This window comes from Bombina bombina, chromosome 5, assembly GCF_027579735.1.
Source record: "Bombina bombina isolate aBomBom1 chromosome 5, aBomBom1.pri, whole genome shotgun sequence".
Lineage (NCBI taxonomy): Eukaryota > Metazoa > Chordata > Amphibia > Anura > Bombinatoridae > Bombina > Bombina bombina.
In genome coordinates, this window is record NC_069503.1 from 573,933,260 (window position 1) to 573,950,601 (window position 17,342).

The following is a 17,342-nucleotide window of genomic DNA, read 5'->3' on the forward strand; positions in this document are numbered from 1 at the left end:
TGCACACTCCTAAGCTTACATCCCTGATATTCAACAAAAGATACCAAGAGAATGAAGAAAATGTGATAATTAAAGTAAATTATAAAGTTGTTTAAAACTGCATGTTCTATCTGAATCATGAAAGAAACATTTCAGGTTTAATTTCCCTTTAAGACTATTATATATTGGTTTCTACCAGTCGTCTAAACTAAATAACAGGTAATATAAAATCAAACTTCAAAATGTAAATTTGTTGCAATTTATTTACTACAAGGTGAAACGGATCCGGCAAGAATTCAGCAAAATTTAAAAAACGCTGGTCAAGGAAAATATACACTATATTGTCTTGGTTTTGGTTCTGGTGTTGACTATTATTTTCTGGAAAAACTGGCTCTAGAAAATTCAGGTGTAGCACGTCGAATTTATGAGGACTCTGATGCTGCCTTACAGTTGCAGGTAAATTGAACACTGTACAAAATATATTTCTACTAATTATTAATTAGTAATTTATGTAATTTATTGAGTATAATTAGTATGGAAGCATAATAAAATCTATTTTAAATGTCCCTACTTCAGTCACGTTGCCAGTAGTTCTATGGTCAAAATTATAAAGGTAGAAATGTTACATAATGATATGGATTTTATCACATTTGATGATTCTAGATTCTATAATCATATTCCTTAATGATTGATATATAGACAGACAGATAGATTAGATTGATAGACAAACAAACAGATAGATTTGATAGAAAGGCATATAGATTAGATAGATAGATGGATAGATGATAGATAGATAGATAGATAGATAGATAGATAGATAGATAGATAGATATAGATAGATAGATAGATAGATAGATAGATAGATAGATAGATAGATAGATAGATGATAGATAAACAAATAGCATACTATCTACTGGGTATTATTTTCTAGAATATTCTCACATATTGCTTTACTGGAGGTAATATTATCACCAGGCATTTTTTTTTTAAATAGGCCTATGTACAGTTTAAGTTAACTTGGGTTTTAGAAAGCAATACATATATTTGTGGTTCTATTAATTGACTTATTCTAAAAACAAAGAGTAAATCTAACTACTTTATCTTGCACCTGGTTTACATTCCCAACAAATTAGTTAATTGTATCGTTGTTATTATTATAATGATTTTTTTGTATCATATCATGCTTCTGCCATACCAGAGGGAGAGTATTATCTACCAAAGGCAAAGAAAAAATAATTTTGACACATCTTGATACAGCTTATTTATCACTGCAAAGGTCCAGCAGCCTATGCACTCTGATGATGCCCTCAGGGATTTATGCACTCTGATGATGCCCTGAGGGATTTATGCACTCTGATGATGCCCTCAGGGCTTTATGCACTCTGATGATGCCCTCAGGGATTTATACACTCTGAGGATGCCCTCAGGGACATGTTTGTTTACCATAAATCAACAAACATAGGCAAGGGGGCATGTCCAGGTAGGATTCAGCTGATTGTTGTATCCATGGTTCATTCTTCATTTAGACCATCCTTACCCATGTATGGAAAGCCAGCCATGCACCAACTAAATGCAGCTATCTCCACACTTTCAAACAGAGACATTTAAGGGGCATAAAACAAAATATTTAATTCATGATTCAGACAGAGAACTCAAAATTATTATTATTTTCAATTTACTTCTGTTGACTAATTTGCTTTGCTCTGTTGGTATAGAGCATACAATGTTAAACAATTTTCCAATTTACTTCTATTATAAAATGTGCTTCCTTATCCTTTATTGAGGAAGCAGCAATACACTACTTGGAGCTAGCTTATCACTTCAGGTTTGTCAATGACAAGAGGCTTTGTAGTCATCAATCAGCAGCTAGAGCTCAGTGGTGCATTACTTCTTCTGATCCTATCTAGGTATTATTTTCAACACAACAAAGGATACCAAGAGGACAAAGCAAATCAGATCATAGCATTAAAGGGACACTAAACCCCAAAAATTTCTGTCATGATTTAGATAGAGAATACAATTTTAAACAACATTGCAATTTACTTCCATGATATATATTGCTTCATTTTTTTAGATATCCTTTGTTGAAGGAATAGCAATGCACATGGGTGAGCCAATCACATGAGGCATCTATGTGCAGCAACCAATCAGCAGTTACTGAGCATATCTAGATATGCTTTTCAGCAAAGCATATCAACAAAATTAAACAAATTTGATAATAGAAATAAATTAGAAAGTTGTTTAAAATAGCATGCTCTTTCTAAACCATGAAAGAAAAAAATGGGGTTTCATGTCCCTTTAAATTGGAAAGTTGTTTAAAATTGCATGCTCTATCTGAATTATGAAATAAAGGTTTGTAGTATCCTCCTTCCCTAACCAAACATAGCTATGTCCCCCTTTTAAATACATGAGAGACATATTAAGCTAAAGTACAGAGGTACAGACTACCATTTTTTGTCCATGCATTATGAAAAAGCTATATTAATGTGATTTTCTTGTTAGCCTGTCTGTCTGTATTTGTTTATTCAGATTGTCCTTTTCAGAGAGAACCCAGACATGTACCTTTGTTTTTGTTCCTTGATTTACATTTATTTGTAAAACTTTAATAAAAACAATAAAAAAAAAAAAAATTAAAAAAATAGTATCATGTACCTTTAAGGGAAAGGAAGGACAAAATCGTAACGCGCATGGTTGAATAAAATTTTTAAATAGAAGTATTTTTGCAATATATCTCCATTAGCTAAAATGCTTCTAGTAATCCCATTACAGTTTATTATCGGCATAGGCACATATACTGTGAGGGCCCATGCCCAGTATCTAAACATCTCACCTCTCAGAGAGTCAGTAGTGGCTTATATGACACAAATGAAGTCTTCACAGGCACAATACAAACTACTGTACATGGATGGTGGCTCCAAACCCACTGCAATAGAAGCGGGAGTCTGCGTGGATCTCAAGAGACCGGCAGAACCACAATAGTGAAGTAACATCAACACCAAGTACTAAACAGAATATACTCAAAGGATCAAATGCTGAGTTTATTGGTTCTACAATCGATAGAACAATCTCCACTCCAAAAGCAGAATTGATAAAATCTCATTTTAATAAATGTTATATAACAAGTGTAAGGAGTATATAAATCACAGCATGTAGTGATACAATACACATCACTGCCAGTTCTCTGCACTTGAATACTGATTTACTGGTCCTCACAGCACATAGGCATTTGCACTGAAAAGCACTAAAAACTTTTACTAGAAGCCTTTTTGCTAAAGAAAGTCTATTGCACAAATGTTTCTATTTAAAATGAAATTCCCCTATGCACATTTCAGTGTTGACCTATCCCTATAGCACTTATGCAGTACTCCTTCAGAGGCTCTTATTCAAAATGAAGCAAGATTTTCAACTCTGTAAATTTAACCTGCTATTCCAAATTAAGCGGCCAAGGATGATATACGCGACTTGTTGGACAATTGTTGCAGAAAAATATACATGCTGGCAATGTTTCACTTCAGTTAGCCATTGGCTTTGAATGCCATTCTAAATGAAAGCGTGAATACAAACTCACTTGAATGCTCACTGCAAACGTCGCTGGCAAGCACCATTGTAACCAATGGAGGAAATAGATCTAGACAGCAGTGCAGAAAAAATACTTGTATATGCATAATGCAGAAAGATTTCACTTTCGTATGTTGCTAGATATATACAGAAACCCTTAAGGTACTGAACATTTTAAAAAAATGCTTTTAAAAAAAATTCTGAAAGAACCCCCCAAACTAAAAACATCCACATTTATCTGCTTGTTTTTAAGCACTGCATGAAAATACTATCTGTTTTTAAAGCACTGCTTGAATATGCAAATGTTGAAAATATACACATGCAGTCTAGTTTTGTATATGAACACCTATGTGACTTCTAAAAATGTTTTATATATATGTTAATTTTTATTGACAGGTGATACAATAAAAGGTATTAAAGTACAGATACTTTCCAAACATGTGACAAAAATTGCAACATTATGTTGTCATACAAGTCATTTAGATTGTTGTATCACATATTGGTGTAAATCCTTATAACTTTGATTGTCCATAAATATATTTAAAGTGAAGGTCTATTTTGATGAATTAGTGCCCGGTTTTTAATAAATCTATTAAAAACAAGGGCACTTTAATTCATCAAAATTGACATTTCACTGTTTTCTTCAAAAACTTACCTTTTAATCCTGAATGCCGCTCCAGCGATTCCCCCGGCAGTCGGAAGCCTTTGCAGACATCAGAAATGACGAATCAGGCTTCCTCCAATCACAGCTTCCCCCCCAGGGGAAGCTGCAACTCTGTGATTGGAGGAAGCCGGATTCGTCATTTTGGACCCGGGAAGAAGGCTTGCGACGGGCGTCAGAAGTGCTGGAGCGGCTGCCAGGATTAAAAGGTAAGTTTTTGAAGAAAACAGTGAAATGTCAATTTTGATGATTTAAAGTGCCCTTGTTTTTAATAGGTTTATTAAAAACCGGGCACTAATTCATCAAAATGGACCTTCACTTTAAGTAACACATAACTTCAAAACTTAAACCATAACATAAACAAAGGTATACCGGATCTCTGGGTAATTGTTTTGGGAACTAGGTGTTTCTCCATTTCCTCATTAATTCCACATCTGTTAAATTTCAGTGAAGCAATGGCATTGGGTAAGTTTAGGCAGATAGGTTATTTTGGGATTGAAGGGGAATGGAGGGAGAAAGGACGAAGGCGAGATTGTATTATTAGTCTATTTAGAGTTTCTTATGTGAATTGTTGCATCTTCTATGTCACGCTATTGTCTTAAATGGAACTCCGCAGATGTGGAAGCAATTCTGGTTGAATAGAGTCCCATATAAATTTCATATCATGAAGAAATGCTAAGTTGTTCATTTTAAAGTAACCATATTCTTCCAATATAAGTGTGTTATCCATGGGAATGATCCCGCCATTAAGAGTAGGGCTATTTTGGGATTTCCAGAGTTTTGCTATTAAGGATCTGGCTGAGTTCAATGCCAATTTAATTAATCTAAGTCTGAGTTTACATGTGCATGGGGGAAGTAGATTAAGAAGTGCTGTTGTTGGGTTGTGTGAATTGTGTATCTTGTCCTATTCAAATTTTAATATAGTTTTAAATAACTTTCCAAAAAGGCTTCAATTTAGGGCACTCCCACCAGCTGTGTATAAGAGTACCTTTTCTCCCACATCCTCTCCAGCAAAGATCTGAGGAGGCCGGGAAGATGCTTTTCAATCTAGCTGGAATAAGTTACCACCTGGTGAGACATTTATAATTTGTTTCTAAGAACTTAGTGGAGGAGGATGATTTCCTTGTGTTGTTTAAAATGCGTTTCCACTCTGTATCTTTAAGTATCCTACATAAGTCTTTATGCCATCTTTCTGTATATTCTGGGTGTTTAGGGTTTTTGCGCTGCTATTAAAAGTTTTCTAGCCCATGAAAGTGTATTACGAGCTGGAAGCTCCATTAAACAGAATAGTTAAAATGAAGTTAAAGGTCTAATTAGTGCCTCTCCATGGGTGTGTGTGTGAGAAATAGTGTATTTGGCCATATTTCAACCATTTTGAGAAAGCACCTCCCAATACGTCCATAAGGTCTTGTCTCTCTCTAAGTTTACCTTCTCTGTGCAGTTTACAGATCAGTACCGTGTATACCATTTCCCACTTGGTTATGTTGTTCAAATCAAATGCAATACCCCACAATTATTGAGATAGGAGACAGAGGGGACCTCAATGTAGAGACATTTGGTTGCCTTCTTATAATAAAATCCCATAGTTCAAACACATGGTAGTGTGGAGGGTATGCTTTTAACTAAGGTGGTTGGTTCTGTTTTGCCACCCAGCACAAGGCTCCAGGTGATGGAGAATGTAATATGTATGAATCCATTTGGATCCATGCTTTTTTGTCACTATTTCTGTGTCAGTCTATAATTCTTTGTAGACATGTGGCTTGGTAATATGTTTCTATGTTAGGCAAGCCTAACCCACCCTCTTTAACTGACCTGTACATCATCATTTTCTTTATTCTAGGCTTAATATTTTCCCACACAAATGCGTTTAGTGTCTTTTGTGCTTATGTAATGAAACTTTGTGGTAGAGTGATCGGGGCTGCCTGGATTGTATATAATAATCTTCATCTTCAGGATTTGTAACCTGCCCCACTACGAAAATGGACAATCCTTCCAGGATTGAAGATCATTAGTAAAATTTAATTCAAGAAGTGTCTTCAAATTTGGGGTGAGATTGATCCCTAAGTATTTTAATGCCTTAGGTTGATGTTTGAAAGGGCAGGATTGCAATAATGTTTGGAATGCAGGGGTTGGGATGGAGATGTTTAGTATTTCTGATTTCTGTTTACTTACTGCGAAGTTAGAGAAGTTACCAAATTGTCTGAGTTCTTTTACTACTTCGGGGCACTGAGGTTTGGGGGGAGGAAAGTGTGAAAAGGACATCATTTGCATATAGATATATCTTATATTCCGAAGGGCCCACCCACTCCTGAGATTTGTGGGTTAGATCTAATTCTTTGAGCTAATACCTCCATGCTGATAATAAATACAATGGGGGAGAGTGGACAACCCTGTGTCATTCCATTATGGATGGAGAAGGAGTCTGATAATATATTATTAACTCTAACTTTTGCCGTGGGTAAGATGCATAGACTATGAATTCTGCTCAGCATTATTTCTCCTATCCCTACTCTGTCTAGGGTCGCAAAGAGGAACTTCCATTCAAGGCGATCAAGCACCTTTTCGGCATCTGTTGATATTACTACCATTTCTGTTTTTGTAAATTTAGTGTGATCAATTAGCTGAAGTGTTCTGATGGTATTGTCCCTAGCTTCTTTTCTGGGTACAAAACCTGCTTGGTCTGAGTGAATAATTTGCGGTAAAATTTTGTTAAGCCTAGTATTTTGGTGTATATTTTTAGGTCAGTATTTAGTAAGGAAATCGATCTATAGTTGCTTGTAAATTTGGGAGATTTACCCAGCTTAGGGATGACTGATCTGTGTGCCTCAAGGCATTCTGATGGAAATTGACCAGATTCGTCAATTTGCATGTAAAGTGCTAAAAGATGTGGAGCTAAGGAGTCTCTGTATAATTTATAATATTTATTAGAGAATCCATCAGGACTGGGACTTTTGCTCAGTGGTAAATCATCTATGGAGCTTAGTATTTCCTGTAAAGTGATTGGTTCCTCTAAGGCTTCCATATCACTTGTTTGGATTTTATTTAGATCCGTATTTTGAAGATAAAGCTCTAATGCCCTAGAGGTAGAAGGGTTGTTTTGAGTATTGAGATCATAGAGGCTACCATAATAATCTCTGAAAGACTTAGCTATTGCCTTTGGCTCTATAAAGTAATCTCCTTGCTTATCTGTTATGTTAAAGATGTAGTTTTGAAAAGTTTTACGTTTCAGGGTTCTAGCAAGTAGGGTTCTCGCTTTGTTCCCCCCATGAAAGTACATTTTTTTGAGGTATAGGGCTTTTTTACAAGCTTTTTTACATCTTCTTTATGAAGATGGGTTTTTAGGAGTTCTCTCAAATTGATTAGCGCCTTCAACAAGTCCTGTCGTTGGGGATTGTGTTTATGAGCTATTTCATTTTTTTGCAAGTTTTGTAATAGGGTTTTGTATTTTGCTTTAAATAGGTGTTTATTGATAGCTTTTTGTTTCAACAGGGTTCCTTTGACTGCTTTATGTGCTAACCAGGTTATAGGGGCTTTAATGGATTTATCTGAGTTTATCTGGAAGTATTCTGTGATAGCTTGTTGTACTTGTATCTTAATTAAAGGGTCATGTAACATCGCCTCATCTAATCTCCATGAAAAGGGATGGAGGGGGGTTGAAGGCCATTCCACCACTACCGATACCAATGAGTGGTCAGACCATTATATTTGGAGAAATGTTGAAATCAGTTATCAAAGGTAAGTTTCCATGGTCAATAAACTAATAATCAATACGAGAGTAGGGATGAGCTGGGTTAGAATAAAATGTGTAGTTACGTGTTGTAGGATGAAATGTATGCCATGTATCCATAAGTGTTAGTCCCTTAAGAGTGTGTAGGATGGAACTTCTTGTGCTGGATGAGGTTGTGCTTTGATCTTAAGAGCAATCCATTTGTGGGAATAATGCTACATTGAGGTCCCCTCTGAGGATTAGGGCACCCCTTTTCACTTCTAAAAGTTTATTACATACCCTCTTCGAGAATTGTGCTTGACCTGTATTGGGGGCATATGTATTAGCTAGCGTGACTGGGCGGTTGAACAACAAACCCACCAAAATGAGGAATCTGCCTTCTCTGTCTATATGTTTTTCTAGTACTTGGAATTGTTTATGTCTGGAAACAGAATGCCCACCCCGTTTTTTTTTTTGTGTTAATGGAGATATACTATGGGAAAATCTCGTGAGTGAAACGTTGGCTCCTTACTTCTAAGCAAATGGGTCTCCTGAACAAATATTATGTTTCCTTTCTCTTTTCTAAACCAATCTAGTGCAATTGAGTGCTTAGTGGGATAGTTTAACCCTTTACAATTTTGAGAAATCAAGGTAATGTCTTTAGGTAATGTGCCCATTAGGGTGGTTCTGAGTGTAATTTCCTACCTTGATATATCACAGAATGATGATGGCATAAATCCAATATTGCCCTATGGTTTTCTTTCAAATCCCATTATGGGTTGTGTTGAGTGGATTTTTTTTCATCTCGCCTCCGTCTAGGGAAGGATATGGGTGTATGGGATAGGAAAAGAGGTGCATAGGTAAAATCTGACGTGCCCTTTGATCATGAGGTAAAAAAAAGGTATAGATTAATAATACGGTTAAAACACAAAAAACATTTAACAAACCAATTAACTCTAAATAACCAAAACACAGATGTCCCACAAACATTCTCCATTGTGGAGGTGGGAATCATTAGGGTGTTGTTTCAGCTGATAAAAGTTTAAGTGCACCTAAAGGAGAGAAAATTAATCAGGTGGAGAGATACACCCATTATTACATTGCATTAGATTAGGCATTGAATTGGTATAAAAATTATCTAAGCACATGAATTTTCAAAATATTGCATTGTTTACAAGAGAGATATTATATAATTTTGAAGGATACGTATATATTGGTTACGACCAAGGTAATGTCCCTTTCAGGTATTTGGCTATACCTGTTTCTTCTTAAAGATATACTACAAAGGAGTAGTTTAGTCTCTAGTTCAGCTTATCTCAGCATCTGCTGCTGTAGTGTTCTATTTAGGTAGTGTGTCTCTTGATCTTTTCCTAGTGACTTTTGTCCAATGAGGGTGTTGGGGTATGGTTGGAGAGGTTACCCCAATGATGTTGTATCTTTAGAGCTTTCCAATGTGGGGAGTGATGGAGTGGGAATGTCCAGTTGGTGGCAGAAGCTTTCTAATTCATCCGAGGTATTCATTACCCTCAAACTGAAAGGGAATCCCCATCTGTAGTTGAGGCTTTGTTCTTTTAAGTGAAGAGTAAGGAATCTCACTTCTTTATGGTTTTGAAGAGTGATTGGGCTAAGGTCTGCAAAGAATTGTAGCTTGATATCATCAATTTTGAATGATTGGTGTTTCCTTGTTGCAGTCAATATCGTCTCCTTATCCATATATTTATGAAATCTTAAAATCATGTCTCTAGGAGGGCCTGTCTAAGGGAAGCTCCGGTAGTTGTGGGTTGTTCAATAATTGTTTGAAGATGTTTTGTATGAAGGGTTGAAGGTTGTCTGGAGTTTTTCTCTCAGGGATTCCCCTGATATGTAGATTCTTCTAATTTAGATTGTAAAAATTAAATTTGTGATTCTTGTGTTTCCATTTTTCTTGTGAGTAAGTCAACACACAAAGATTGATCTTCTGACTGCTCCTCTAAGTACGCTACTCTGCCTCCTAGGTCTGCAATGTCTTTTTTTATCTCTGATAGGCCTTTTTTTATCATCTGACTGACCTGTTGGAAGAAGGTGGTGAGATCTGCTTTCGTGGGTAGGTCTTTTAAATCAGATCGGGTGATTGGTGCCTCACATTCTGAGGGTGATGTTTCTTGTGGTGTATGTGGGTTATCCTCTTACGAATTTGAGGTTTGTAATGCTTTTAAATAAGCATTTATTCTAAGGCATGAAAGGTGTGGGGATTAAGACCCCTTGCCTGCTTTTTGAGACGTTCTAGTTACCATGTGAAGTGAGAGAGGTTAAACTTTTCTTTACTAAAACTGATAGTATCTACCAGGATGAGATAAGGCCTTGTGGAGTAGTGATATCCCCAAGCCAATTTTCCATGTCCTAAGCCTGAAGTATAATTGATAATTCTAATACTAGGACCTATTCACTCAGGGGGTTATATCAGCTTATAAACTGTCCCAAGGGTTCAGTATTAATAGGGAATAAAGGTATTTCACCTTATTTAATCTGCTTTAGCTCACGCTGTCTTAACAGCTCTGTGGTTACTGTGTGTTAGGCTTCAGTGCAGGCCTGTGGGAATAGACCCGTCTATATTGGTAATCAGTTGAAAGCCTTATGGAATTGTTTATTATGCAGGAAAGTCTGTGTCAGGGATCCTGAATGTTGTGCTCTCTGGTGCAGGTTATTGGTTTTTATGCGGTTTTAACTTGTGGATGTACCGCTTACCTCTGTGTGTTGCTATAGCTGTATCGGGAGATGCTAGTGCTGTATCATCCGGTAATAGAAATGCCCCTACAGTTGCTATCCTCAGTCGTCCTTTGAAAGTATTTCTCTCTGGAGTTCAATATCCCTCTCAGTAAGCTCCGGTTTGCATTCTAGGCCTCTGCTGTTATAGTTTGCTACGCAGATTAATATCCATGTGTGGGGTTTCCAGCCAGTAAAGCAGGGGCGTGATCTAATTCAGTGCTTCGTTTTGCTCTAAAGCAAAGCCATGATCAGTTTTTCACCTCGATTCTGTGCCTTCAAGTATCTGGATGTATTCTCCTTTAATTTTGCCGGGTCTCATCGCAGTGAATCCATTGCTTTTCTCCTGTTGTGCTAATTTAATCACGGAGCATCAGCTTAATGCGGCCATCTCAAACCATTGTTGGCTCTGCCCCCCCTTCTAAAAATATTTTAATATGCAATGCTGGATGGAATAAAATATCTTTTGATGGAGTTTCAGTTGCCTGTGATATTTATTTATAGATCGGTAGAGCTATTGTAGCTCTATTATGCAATCAAGAATTTGGAGCATAAAAGTTTTACTGGTATCTTATATTGTAATACACCTAAAAAGCTGCAGATATTTTGGTAGGTTATGTCTATTTCTGCACATTGATTTCCCCACACATTTTTTTTGTTTGTTTAAAATATCCAAAACTAGGAAAACATTGTAATCTGCAGTAACGAATGTTATATTGAAGTATTAAAGCATTACTAAAACAATTATTTCTTTCAGGGATTTTATGATGAAGTAGCAACCCCTACATTGGTGAATATAGAACTACAATATCCTGAAAATGCTGTATCAGATATCACACAAAACAACTTTAAAAACTACTTTAATGGTAGTGAAATTGTGGTTGCTGGACGTATTATGGATAATGACCCGAAAACGTTTACTGCAGATATAAAGGCTGGAGGAGTAAGTCATTCATGCTTCATTCTATGATAAAATTGAATTTACTACACACTTTTATTACAACCATAAAGGTTGCAATCTTTCTTTTTCTATATGTTCCAATAAAAAAAGATCAATTCAATTACATTAAACAATTTATATTTTAAACATGTGTATTGATATATAATCATATTGTTTTCTGAAGTGAAATAATGATGTTCTATTTCATATTTGCACCTGGTATGTGTATGTATCGCTATGTTGAAGCCCTTAGCAATCCTTTTTTCCTACACCTGAGACCTCATATCTTTGAGCCCTTATAACTTTTGAATGCAATATTTTCTTTTAAAATAATTTATTTGATAGTATTATTATGAGTGTAACTCTATTTTTAAATGGGTTTTGTGAAACTTTTTTGACTCATGTAACAGTTAACCAGAGCTCTGAAGTTTCCCAGTCTCAACGCATGTTAAATTCAATTCTGCGCAAGCAATCGCGTTTACTTTTAACTTGTAAAATACGTGCTGTTTCTGATGCGATAAGCCCGATATTGCTTGCACAAAACAGTTAGCACGCCAATCATAATCAAGCCCATAATGTTCAGCCGCTTACAATTCTAATGCAAACATATCAATGTTGTGGCTGATCAGTGTCTATGCATGTGCTTACATATTTGTCAAATATACACACACAGTCCACACATATATATATATATATATATATATATATATATATATATATATATATATATATATATATACAGTATATATATATATATATATATAATCACTTGAAATACATTTTTATTAATTTCAGTTTTTTATAAACATTTTATATATTGTTATATTAAATGCTTCTTTATTAAGCGATGATATACAAAATATAACTATTTGTCTAAATACAATTTATAAACAATAAGGTGTCTATGTCACCTATTGTTCCGCTTAAACTACAAATACCACAATGACCCTCGCATAACTGGAAATTACATAATTTAAAAAAAGAAATTAATTACGTCACCAGAAGTGACGTCATATCCAGAAATATTTAGCAGGTCTTTTGTACACTATTGGAACATTTTTTTGCTCCATTTTTTTACCGGAAACCCCATACTATTGGCTAACACTTATTATTAGAGCACTCTTTAGTTTTGAAAATGGCCCCCGTTTCGGGCCAAAACGCATTGGCTAATTATCAAGCAATATCCACTAACTTCTGGTAAGTAGAACCTGTATTGAGTTTTGAATGTTTTTTATATATATATATATATATAAATATATATATATATATATATATATATAGTTTTGCACTATGTTTGGCTATATTATTTTCTAGGCACATATTATAAGATTGCGGATCACAGTAAACCTTTTGATGATATATATATATATATATATATATATATATATATATATATATATATATATATATATAGATTTTTTTTGAAGAAATACACCTAACTAGTTTTGGAGTGATTTTTCTTTTTGATCACAGGACACGTTTCCATGGACTATATAATCTTTTCCCATTTTATTATTATTTATCTATTTTTAGTTATATACACATATACACTTTTATATCTGCTATATGTTGACTACATATTAAAGACTGCACATGTGTATTCCATATCAGAAGAGATGTGGCTATCATAATAGCTGCAGAACCAGAAGCCCAATCTGATCTTTGTTCTTTTTCATTATTATGATTAATATTATATGTGTATATATTTAAAAACATTTTACGGAAGATAGGGCTGACTAACAGGGTCATATTATAGTGCTATATTGGGACAGCACTTATAATAATGCACATGATCTAGGTCATACTATTCTTGATTAAAAGTATATAACTTTAACAGTGAATCTTTAATTTTTTGCTACATATATATACAACTCAGCGCATAACATATGGAAATACAAGTGAAATAAATAAACCACAAACAATATGGCTCAGAAAAAAGATAAGAATGAAGAAGCACTTAATTGTTTAAGATCTTAGCTATTTCTCGTACTTGCTGAGCGAGTGAGTCAGTCTATGAGTTACCCACTTCTTCTGGAACCTTATTATGCACCTTAAGAAAATAAGTTTAGTTTGTAGAAAATGACTGAGAAATTATATCACCTATAATGTAATTTTTATATCGCTCCTAATAAATAACAGTGGGTTGTCATTGGTTTATTCATTTTCTATCTAACCCTTTGGGATTTCACATTTAATATTAATTCACCTTCCTACAAAACTCCATCTTTGTGAATTCTTTAACAAAGTTTTCCAAAGAGTTAGTAACTTAAAGGGACACTAAACCCAAATTTGTTCTTTCATGATTCAGATAGAGCATGCAATTTTAAGCAACTTTCTAATTTACTCCTATTATAAATTTTTCTTTGTTCTCTTGCTATCTTTATTTAAAAATCAGTAATGTGATGCATAGGAGCCGGACCATTTTTGGTTGAGAACCTGGGTTATCCTTGCTTATTGGTGGGTAAATGTAAGCCTCCAATAAGCAAGTGCTATCCATGGTGCTGAACCTAAAAATGGGTTGGCTGCTAAGATTTACATTCCTGCTTTTAAAATAAAGATAGCAAGAGAAAGAAGAAAAATTGATAATAGGAGTAAATTAGAAAGTTGCTTAAAATGTAATGCTCTATCTGAATCATGAAAGAAAAAAATTGGGTTCAGTGTCCCTTTAAGGGACACAAAACACAATAATTTTCTTCCATGATTCAGATAGAACATACAATAAAATAAATATTTCCAATTTACTTATATTTTCAAATGTGTTGTCAGAAGTTTCAAAGGTATCCTAAGAGAACTAACACCACTAAAACTAAGAGAGGAAGGGCTCATCTGTTACACTGGTGCATTCTACCTCATTCAGGAGTGTTTACTAACTCAGACAACCAGGACACATAAGTAAGACTGAATCAGGAGAAGACCAAACATATTGCCAATCAGCATAGAACCCTTGTTTGGGAAGCGGAATAGTCTCATTTTAATTATATAAAATACTGAAAATTGCTCTTAAATATAAAAAAATCACTGTTCTAATAGTTATCTCCTGTACCCCTAGGGAAAGGGTAACGTTTTGGAACACAGACCTTAAAGGGAGATTCCAGCCAAAATTGGAATATACATGGATGCATTTCAGTTTTGAATAGAAGCATTTTTGTAATATGCCTGTAAAAGCTATAGCTGTTTCAAATGTGTATTTAAGTACGCTCCGTGTACCACTATTTTAAACATAGCAGAATGACAAACACCCTTAAAAGGATACGAAACCCACATTTTTTCATGATTAACATATCAGAGCATATAATTTTAAACAATTTTCCAATGTACCTATATTAAAACATTTATATAGTAACATAGTAGATGAGGTTGAAAAAAGACAGAAGTCCATCAAGTTCAAACTGTACAGATTCTACTTGATTTACAATAAAGAAGTTCCAATTGAGCTTACTTTAATTCCATTAAAAAGGTGACCCATTTAACACAAGCAATCATATCGCTTAATTTTGTTTCTAACCAGAAATATATCTAAGCCATTTTTAAATGTATCTAAGGTATTGGCATTCACTACCTCCTTGGGCAATGAGTTCCACAATTTGATTGCTCTTACAGTGAAACAACATTTACGTTGCTGGAGATTAAATTAGCTTCCTTTGCTTTCTTGGTATCCTTTGTTGAAGAGGCAGCAATTACACTACTGGGAGCTCGCTGAACACATAAGTAAGCCAATGACAAGACATATATGTGCAGCCACCAATCAAAAGTTAGCTCCCAGTAGTGCACTCCTTCTCCTGAGTCTACCTAGGTACAGTATGTATTTTGACAAATGTTACCTAGAGAACACAGCAAATTAGATAATAGAATTACATTGGGAAGTTGTTTAAAATCGCTTTCTCTATCTGAATCATGAAAGTTTAATTTTGATTTTACCATCTCTTTAACTTTTAATAAACTCAAGAAATATTGCATGTATTTACTTGAAATTGTAAAGGATTGTAAGTGACTGCTAATCTGCCTCTACAGTCATTAGTTGTAAATATCTGGAGAAAAGGGCTGTTTATTTAATCTTCATTTGAACTTAAACTAAAGCATATTATTTATTTTTAGTGATTATTGATCTTTTTTATATTTCTGATATAGGCAAATGATTTAATAAAATATACAGAAAATATAGACCTCCAGAATAAGGATGATGCTCTGAAACAACAAGAATATATATTTGGGGACTATATTGAGAGACTTTGGGCATATCTTACTATCCAACAGCTGCTAGAAAAACGGTAAATTGATCTAAATATGCATTGAATGGAGATAAACAAATGTAAAAGATGCTTTTCTTTTTCTTTTTTGCTCAATAACACAAGCAGTGGGCGATGCAAAACAATTTCCAGATTGTAAAATACAGTGCCACAGTTTGCACAAGTTGTGTCGGGTTAGCGCTTATGAAGAATTGCTAACCTCAATGCGCGTTATTGATGTATAAAATATTAAAAACTATTAATAATTATTAAAAATTATTATATATACTGTGTAATATATATACTGTTATTTATTTATATATATATATTCTATGGATTATTTATCATTTTTTACATTATGTAAAATAGTTTTTAATAATTAAATTAATTTAATAATTATTATTTCATTATTTATAATTTTATTTATCTATTTATTTATTTAATTATTGATTTATCCCTAGAATTTATGGTGATCCATCACAGAAACAATATTTAACAGAAAAAGCCCTTGAACTATCGCTGAAATATAAATTTGTGACTCAGTTGACATCAATGGTTGTTACTCGACCTGAAGAAAAAGAAGATGAGCTGTTAATAGCTGATAAATTTGTGGAAGGTACTGTTTTATATATACCCATGATCTCCATCCTGGTGAGATGATCTAAGACATCTCGTCAGTATGGCGAGGTCCCTCAATTAATTTTTAAGAGGTGAATTTAAGTCTTGGAGATTCTTATATGGCCATATAGAGTTATGTATGTGAAGAAGAGACAACTACATTTCAATATAACACTCAAAAAAGTACCCCAAAGATTTTGTGTGATTTCTCTCCTTGCTGACGAGTTTTTATTCATTAGGTCAATAAAAATGAAAGTTACACTCTATTATGAGAATAAATGAAATTTGGAATCATATATCTGTTCAACTAGTTAAAAAGATATAAAAAGAAATAATTAAATAAATTAGCTTAACCTTACACAAAAATAAAATTTTATTTTATATACCCCTTTCTTTATATCTAATCAGTGTCTTGGTATATTTATCACAATGAATAATATTGATACATCCTTAGTCATGCTTAAAGTGGAATTACTTATATTTTCAGTTTTCTTTCTATATTGTGGTTATCGTTGCCTTAAATAGTTTTTTTTATGGTTTTTAAGTAGAAATACCAACTATTTTCAAAGAGAGATGCAGGCTTTGTGTAATTAAAGATAGTAATAATATAAACATTGTATAATTGACTATTTAACATAGAGTGTTGTGACTATAGGCTCCTGGTTTGTGCTCTGATTGGACGGTTGAAGCTGTAAAGGTATTCTTAATATATTCAATTATTCCCCCTTTCATAAGCATAATAGAATTTTAATTTAATTTAGGGTGCCTTTAAGCAAACTAATTAATTAAATAACTTGAAAACGGAACAGAGTCATTGAACATAAACATAATATAAACTAAACATTTAGGGCTAGATTACAAGTGGATCACTAAATTATTGCTCTTCCGCAAACGGGCAAATTTGCCCATTTG

At 34.1% G+C, this 17,342-nt stretch overlaps 1 protein-coding gene across 1 annotated transcript in view; it reads left to right on the forward strand.

Moving 5' to 3' along the window:
- Window positions 1-17,342, forward strand: part of LOC128661561 (inter-alpha-trypsin inhibitor heavy chain H3) — a 173,045-nt gene that overhangs the window by 95,615 nt on the left and 60,088 nt on the right. The window contains exons 11-14 of the mRNA XM_053715804.1: window positions 254-435; window positions 11,404-11,589; window positions 15,715-15,854; window positions 16,274-16,428. Coding sequence (XP_053571779.1) covers window positions 254-435; window positions 11,404-11,589; window positions 15,715-15,854; window positions 16,274-16,428 — 663 coding nt within the window. The remainder of the gene's footprint in view (window positions 1-253; window positions 436-11,403; window positions 11,590-15,714; window positions 15,855-16,273; window positions 16,429-17,342) is intronic.